Genomic DNA, 8,467 nt, shown 5'->3' on the forward strand with positions numbered 1-8,467 from the left:
AGACTAGATTTAGAAGCCCATGATAACACGAGCTTGATATATGTTATAGTTTTATCTCCATTTATATGACACAAATAGAATTTGAAGAATAAATCATATATTTAGTATGATTTTTAGATATTTTAAGTTGTTAATTATTATAACAATTAATAGTATTTTTTACGTTGTTTAAATAATACTATATATTATTCGTTCTGTCTTAATTTATGTGGCATCAATAGAAATTTGATGATTTTTTCCATGTCTTTTAAAATTTTAAATTTTAAATTGTTGTAAATACATCATTTTCAAGTAATATATGTTACTTATGTGTCCCAATTTATGTGGCACTCATAAAAATTTAAATGTCAAACAAATTTTTATGTCTTTAAAATAAGTTACGAAAAATGAATTAAAAATATCTATCACTGTTTTGAAATTGTGAATAAAACACCCAATATTTAGAAAAGATTCCAAATAATATCACAAATTAAATTAATAAAATAAATATAGTAAGATTAATACGATTCGAATCCAACACCTCCCATATATAAGTTGAAGTCTCTCAAACAACAAGCCACCAAGTTGCTTGCACAAATAAACAAAAGTGTAAAACCATTACATTAACATCGCAAAAATGAGTCTTTTCAAAAATGAAATCAAGTTTTTAAGGAATGATATAAATAATTTTTTCTTTTGAAAGTTTGATGTTATATTTGTGCACGAGACAGGGGTAAAACAGTAAAATCAAGTGACTCTAACGTGAATCTCGAAAAACCCCAAAGAGTCCAAAACTGTCACTTGCATTTTCTTTGAAGGTCAGAGAAGAGTCTGAGTGCAAATATGGCGTTGTTGAAACTGCTTCTGTATTCATTTTTATTTCTCCAAATTTTCTCAACAATTTCATCAAATGGAGTTGCTGATTCAGAACCAATTGTTGATTCAGATGCAGATTCATCTATCAGACTCCAACTTGACCAACTCAACTCCAAGATTTCCCTTTTAGGTTTTTCTTATACCCAATTTTGTGCTGTTTTACTAAAAAATGGAACTGGGTTTAGTATTTTTTTTTTTGATCGTATGTTGGAAATTGATTGTCCCAAGTTGAATTCTTGGAAATTTATCATCTGGGGTTTACTCATTTTTCTTTTCCGGTCCAAGTAGAGTGTAATAGATATAGACGATTCATCCCCAACTAATTTGAGATTAAAGCGAAGTTAAAGATTGATTCTTTTGATATTTAAGTGAAAATATCAGTGTTGATTTAAGCGAATGATTTTCAAACGGAAGATGTATTGCAGTTCCTTTGTGGTAGGGGTGGCAAATGGGGTGGTTGGGTCAAAACAGGTTAAATTAATTACTGGGTTAAGACCCAACCTGCCTAAAATTTGTTTGAGTCGATGAAGTGGTTGAGAACCTGAGGTTCAAAATTGAGTGGACACAAAAAACACTAGGTGATTCTTCCCATTTATACTAGCCTTGGTGGACAGAGTTATTTGGTACCTCTTGTTGGTGGGAGGTGGCAGGTAATCCGTGGAATTAGTCGAGCTGCATGAAATCTACCCCGAACACCACGGTCATCAAAAAAAGAAAATTTTGCTTGAGTCAAAATGTGTCGAACAACAGTCATAACCCAACCCGCCCTGCATAACCCAATTGTCTGCACAATCCACCCAACCTATCTGGTGAAAAGTTGGAGAATACAAAAGAATTGGAGAACATCACATGTCTCTTCTTTAGATTGTTTGGATGAATGTTGAATGAAGTGAAAAGTAATTCCTTAGTATTGAGGTAGATATAAGAATGTGTGTTGCTACGTTAGTACTTTTATCATTTCATAGAGGAAAGAAATGAGTACTAGAATATCATTTCATACTTTTGGCGCAGTAGAGAGAGGATCTCGTGTTGTACAGACAATTGAGTTGATTTGATTAAATAGATTGGAGAGCAATTTCTTTTCTCTAATTAATATTCTTTGCTTGTGAATTGAGTTACATTTTGATCCTGTGGATTACACTACTTTGATCTGTTTTGACCCAATTGATTGATGAGTTATTTTGGTTTCAACCTGTTAGGTCAACTCAACAATGGTCATGATTCAATTGGTAGAAATACCGGACGGGTTGGGCGGGTTTGGGTTGATTTTTACCACGTCTACTTTGGTCTATGTAGCAAGAGGACATGAAAATGAAGAAGCATGTTTTAGTTTGTGTGTATTCCTAGTATAACGGAAATGTTTTCTAGAAACCTTGGAAACCTGTTAGTTTCCTACTTTTTAGCTATAGTTATTTAAAAACTAAAGCGGTTGTTTGGTTGCTGATTAGAGTTGTGTAGACATTAATAATGTAGGGAATAGTTATGCAAAGATTAGAAATGCAAAGATTAGTAATACTTGGATTAGTTATGTAGGATCAATTATGCATAAATCAGTTATTCATGAATTGTTTACTCAAAACAATAAAATAATTATACATGATATAGTATTACATGGATTGCAACGTAGAGATTATTCTTTATTGAATATCTTGTTTGTTTCAATTATACAATTTGTGATTTAATAAATCTTAAGTTTTAAAATAAAATAATTTTGCACTCAAGAATGTGACCTAGTTATCAATGAAGTGGGTTGAGAACCATGAGATCTCATGTTCAAGTAAAGTCAAAGACACTACGTGATTTTTTCTCATTTGGCCTTGCTTGGTGGACAGAGTTACACGATGCCTATTGTTGGTGGGAGGTGACCCGTGGCTAGCTTGGACACACTATTATCATAAAAATAAAAGAAAATGATTTTTTCAATAACAATTTAGTCTAGAGTATGATGAGGGCTTTCCCCCAAGGCCTAGCTCGAGTGGCAAAAGATGGAGGATTTGTGGCTTAGGTCGCAGGTTCAAACCCCACACCACGCAAAGCGAAATCCAGTATTTAAGTGGAGAAGGGTAGAAGGGCGGGCCCATTATCCACCGAGTTTAGAAGGCTGTGATTGGTCCAAAGGGCAGGTCACATACGGATTTCTCGGTCATCAAAAAAAAAAGTATGATGAGGGCTTTTTGTCTTTTGATTATTTGATTCATGTATTACTAATACCTGTATTGCTATTCCATATTCTACCCTGCATAATTTAATACATAGATTTTGTATAACTCATGCATGTATTACTTCACTTTGTGATTATACTGGGTATGTTGTTGTTGTATCATGTATTAGTCATACCACCAAGGAAAGAAGAAACTAAACATAGCATTAATTATGTTGGATCTTATGTAGATTAGGAAAAAGCCAAGCAAACATGGTACAAGTTATACTCAATTTTATGTAGGTTGAAGATCAACAACGTATAAATTTTATACATGTATTGTGGTACTTATGCTTGACCAAACGAGCCTCCTTGGTGCATTGGATTTCTATGGATTAAATTTGAGTGAATGTTGACATTTTGATTAAAGGTCTGTAATTAAGATAGAAAAGAGGAATGCATTATAATCTTAGCATTTCATTTATTGTTAGGAAGAACTGAACAATTATTTGCCACTGTTGGGAACATTTCTTAGTATAAAACTATTTAGAATTATCAATTATATGGGGTTTAGACTTCTGGTGGATCTCTTGTTGTCAACTAAATTATCCCTTTCTCTTTTTTTGGATCTTGCTATTTTGTTAGTTGGAAAATTGTTGAGTGATTTCAATCAATCAACTATGCGTCGAAACTAGTTGCGCTTTGCTATATGACGCCTCTATTATCTATTTCAGTCTATTTGTGCCCATGTCATTCCAATACTCATTAATTTGTCCTGTGGGAACCAATAAGGATTTCTACAAAGTATAAATTCTTCAAATCTGGTACTTGTTCCTACAATGAAATCTTTAACCAAACTAATAAACTCCAGTCAAATGCTGACCTAATGTAGGTGTAACGACGAATAATCTGGGTAATGTGCAAAAATATAATTCATTACTCTTCACTGTCTTTTCCCCTTGTTTTTATAGCTCCCTTCTAATTAACAACTTAATTTTCTTTCCTTTTATTTGGATGAAAGAGTCACGTATTGACGACAGTACCCGTGAACTGAGGACGAAGGATGAGAGAATCAAAGAGCTGGAGAATACGGTTGACTTGAAATTAGCCAAATTGGCTTCTCTACAAAGTGAACTTCAGTTATTTCAGGTTTGACAACACACCTTTTGAAATGAGAGTGGTCATTTTTAGTATCTGAGTAAGCTAAAGAATTCAGACAGTCATAACTGTGATAAAAACAGAGAAATTTCTGTGCTCTAGAGTGGTCATTAACTTGATATATACTTATCTTCGCTAGGAAAAAGGTTCCCTTAATGCAAAAGAGCTAGTTGCTAAAGCTAATGTTCGTGCCACTGAACTTGAACGCCAGGTTAGTTATGTTTAAGCTGGCTTCTTTGTTTAGATATTATGCTGCATTCCTTAATATTCTGTTGATGTGCAGATAGATGCTCTTAGAAGGGAAACAGAAGCACAAAACAAGAAGAAAAATATTCTTGAAATCAGTACAAATGAAGCAGAGGAGAAAATACAGAAACTGAATCTAAAACTTGAAAGTGTATGTGCTGTTTACTTGAATTTTCATATTTGGGACTTACAAATATAATCCTTTTTGCATTCACTTAATCACTTCCTTAGGAATTGACATCACTTTGTATTGTATGCATATTTGATTTTAGCTACAAAGGATAAATGAGGAGCAGAATGCTAGGATCCATAAAACCAAACGTGCTCTTCAAGTGGCAGAGGTTTCCATTACTTAGTTTCTTTGACAACAGGAAATACTGATTAGCTGAGGGTACTAATTCTTTTGGTGGCTTCAGGAAGAAATGATGAAGGCTAAATTGGAGGCTTCTTCTGTTTCTGAGCAGCTTGAGCAGGTAGAGTTAGTACTTCTGAAATTATCTTTTTCTTTCTACTTGTACTTCTGGTCTGTCATTGATTTCAAATATATCTAGAAATATTTATCCCGAATGATGTCTTTCTACTGCAATGAGGTTCTTATCCTCTCTTTACTTGTTCCATTTTTCTCTGGTAGTTTCCAATCCTCTGGTTTTATACTCTCTTCCATCTAATATCTGGGTGATGGCATTAACTAATCAAAATCGACCTTGAAGACCAAAGTATCATATTGTATTTCTTTCTGCTTCTTACTCTTTACATATTTTCCATCTTCCCTTTTTCTTTTCTATTTTTCCAAGTGAACTATTTCCCATTGGATCAATTAGGGTGGGGGTTCTGATATTTTATAACAAGAAAAAAGCTGTTAGCAACTTGATAAAATCACAGTGTGATGACTCAAGAGGAAAATCAATTAATTATTGAATGAATCACATGTCCTCTACTTTTTGGAATTTGATTGGGTGTATTATTGTTGTGAGACCAGGTTAAAGAAGGATGGCTTCCACCTTGGCTTGCCGTTCATCTTGTACATTTTCGGGTGATTATACTTATTTTTTTGCATATTATAAGGGAGTCTCTCTTTTTATCCATTTTCCTTGACTTATTTGTGATTGTGCAGTCAATTGTTATGACTTACTGGAATGAGCATGGAAGACCAGCTTTGGATCTGACCTTAAAAAAGGTCTTGTTCTTCTGCTAATGCTTCTAATTAGTCGGTACTTCATTTAGGTTAAATTACGCTTGTTCTTTATAGTATTCTTGAGATATCTATTCTGCATTATAGATGTCAATCCTTTTAATAATGATTGCTTCAGGCCCTGGAGACCAAATCTGAAGTAGTAAAGATGGCGAAGCCTCATATTCACTCATTTAAAACAGTAAGCCATTCCTTTTTAGTTTCTCCTTTCTACCAAAGGAAGCATTTCTTCTTTGATAGTCTATCTATTTAGTTCTGTTATCTAGTTTGTCGCTGTGGTCACCTTGACTCCCCCTTTCTTAGTGTATGCCCTATATTTGCATAGCTCTTCCCTATCATTCCTCTATGCTTTAAATATATACATAGGTCTGGGAGATGATAATTTATAGTTCAGATTTTTGTTGGTTTTTCATTTCCAGAATGGAAATAACATTGTATACTATACTTTTCTTCTCTATGTTCAACTGTTTCTTGATTCCCTGTTGTTTCATTTGAAGGTATGGATCCCAGCTATGAAAGAGCGCTCAGTGGAATTTGCTCGTGATGCCGGGCCTCATATACAGAGGCTCAAGACTAAGAGTATTCACCTTTATCACGAATCCAAGAAGTTTATGGAACCTCATATTGTGAATGCACAGGAGGTCATCCAACCCTACGTCAAGGTATATTTCTTTTTACCTTCTATGTTCAATGACTATGGTCAGCATGGTTTATTCATATCAGCCTACTAATGTTGCAGGAAGTTAGGAAAGTCGCAGACCCTTATGTTGACCAAGTTTCACTGGTGATGAAACCTCATATTGACAAAGCAAGGATTCTCTCGCAACCTTACACCAAGAAAGTTCATCGTCATTATAGGAAGGTCAAGAAAACTGTCAGTTTATATCATCACCAGGCATGATGTCTCTTTCCCCTCTCTGATTTCCCTATCTTGGTCTCCTGTTAAGTGTAAATGCTGCTTTACATTTGATGTGCCATCCTTGATGTTTTCTCCCTTGATTTTCTTTTCTTATCACGTAAGACCTAGAATTGTTCCCACCCAGACTTTTTATTACAAATACAACCTACAGTAACTATTGCCTTGACATTACCAACAAAAAGACATGATTTTATCTCGTGGAGTTCACTCTGGAAGAAGGAATGGAGGATGAACTTGTTGGACAAGTTAAGACTTTTTATTACAAATACAACCTACAGTAACTATTGCCTTGACATTACCAACAAAAAGACATGATTTTATCTCGTGGAGTTCACTGTCTGGAAGAAGGAATGGAGGATGAACTTGTTGGACAAGTTAACTGTCAAGATGGAACGAGGGAGAGATGAAAAAAGTTGGACTTGAAAAAAAATTAATGAGATAATTTACAGAATTATAAAGAAAAATTATTTGCATGAAAACCCATGTTTTGTTATAATGTGAGTGGATCATCATGAGCCAAACCTAGCTTTGCAAGAATAATTAACCGTTTATGATGTATAGATCAATATGAGACCTAATTACAGATATCTTTTCTTGTTTATTGTGTTTTCTGATTTGGTCTCAGTTAGAGAAACAGGTGTATTCTTGCTTAGCAGACATCAAATAGGTAAAGGAAAGCTACACATGCTCGTGTTCTCTCACTCCGTGCTGTGGTTCTTTTTGTCAAAAATAGCTGGGCCATGTGGGTGTGGGGGTAAAGGATTTTTGCATTGGTGCATGCCTAGAAGAAACCAGAATAACAACTAGTATTCTGGTGAATATGCTATCATCTAACCCCTTGTTCTCTTTTTCCATCAATTTAGGTTTTAGATGTACGGTTACTTGCTTCAAATGAGTGTGATTTAGAGTTTATTTTAGGGGAAAGGCAGAAAAACACCCCCCAAACTGTCTCGGATTACTATTTACTAGTTACACACTTGTACTTTGTGAGGGTCCTATGATCATCCTGGACCATTTTAAGATTGAACAAACACGCCCTTAAAATGCCAATCTCATATCTGTGTTGGATTGGGAAGTACACCTGGCACGTTTACATTTGATAAAAAAATAACTTTTTCTTTTTTTCCCCCTTTTTCTTTTTCTTTTTATTCTATTCCTTTTTCTTTTGCTTTCTCTTTCTTCTTTTTCACTCCTTGCCACTATATCACCGACAGCCCGACATTGATTGGCCCCCTTCATCACCAGCGAGCCCCACCATCCCCTTCAAATAGCTCCACAATCTCTCTTCCCATGGTTTCTGACCGTTTCTTTTCTTTTCTTTTGTTCTTTTCCTTTATTTTTCATTTTTGCCAGCTTCTTTCACCACAGAGGAGAAAAGAAAATGGAAGAAAGGAGAAAAAAATACAGTATATATATGTTTTTTTGAAATAGATTTTTTTTTTTTGAAATAGAATACAGTATATATATGTGTGTATATGTATGTATGTATGTATATATATATATGTATGTATGTATTTAATAACAGAAATATTATAAAAATGAAAAATTGCACACTTTTTTTGCTTCTCACTCTCACTAGTTTTATGCCTCTTCCCTTAGTTTAAAATAGTCTAAGGGGGTCATAGGACTCCCGCAAAGTATTACTGTATAACTGATAATCCTTGACAAGTCTAGGGGTACTTTTATGCCTCTTCCCTTATATCACATCAGTTTTTGTTGCATGTCAACTTAATTTGTTAACAAAAATTAATACAATGGAAATGTAAGCTTTATTGCCCATTCATGTGTTTTAGGTTTTTAGCTTTCATTCAATAGCAATATGGAGTTTGTCTTGCTATTATACATTGTCCTAATATTTAACAATAATTTCAATGGAGTTCAAAAGTTTTATAGCAATATGTCTCTTTCTCATTTAAAGTATGCCCTTACTGTACCTACAAAGGGGGGGGGGGGGGTG

The 8,467-nt window shown here is 34.3% G+C and overlaps 1 protein-coding gene across 3 annotated transcripts in view; it reads left to right on the forward strand.

Moving 5' to 3' along the window:
• Window positions 1-763: 763 nt before the first annotated feature.
• LOC102582816 (uncharacterized) overlaps window positions 764-8,467 on the forward strand; it is a 9,598-nt gene continuing 1,894 nt past the window's right edge. For 2 of the 3 annotated variants that reach the window (XM_006361565.2, XM_006361566.2), the window contains exons 1-11: window positions 765-985; window positions 4,017-4,144; window positions 4,293-4,364; window positions 4,437-4,550; window positions 4,672-4,740; window positions 4,816-4,872; window positions 5,379-5,432; window positions 5,514-5,576; window positions 5,710-5,772; window positions 6,089-6,253; window positions 6,331-6,486. In XM_006361565.2, coding sequence (XP_006361627.1) covers window positions 823-985; window positions 4,017-4,144; window positions 4,293-4,364; window positions 4,437-4,550; window positions 4,672-4,740; window positions 4,816-4,872; window positions 5,379-5,432; window positions 5,514-5,576; window positions 5,710-5,772; window positions 6,089-6,253; window positions 6,331-6,486 — 1,104 coding nt within the window. In that variant the 5' untranslated portion in view covers window positions 765-822. Of the gene's footprint in view, window positions 986-4,016; window positions 4,145-4,292; window positions 4,365-4,436; window positions 4,551-4,671; window positions 4,741-4,815; window positions 4,873-5,378; window positions 5,433-5,513; window positions 5,577-5,709; window positions 5,773-6,088; window positions 6,254-6,330; window positions 6,487-8,467 lie in introns of all 3 variants that reach the window. The other variant, XM_006361567.2, reaches the window with a different exon arrangement.

Source organism: Solanum tuberosum, unplaced genomic scaffold (genome assembly GCF_000226075.1).
Source record: "Solanum tuberosum cultivar DM 1-3 516 R44 unplaced genomic scaffold, SolTub_3.0 scf00358, whole genome shotgun sequence".
Classification (NCBI taxonomy): Eukaryota; Viridiplantae; Streptophyta; class Magnoliopsida; order Solanales; family Solanaceae; genus Solanum; species Solanum tuberosum.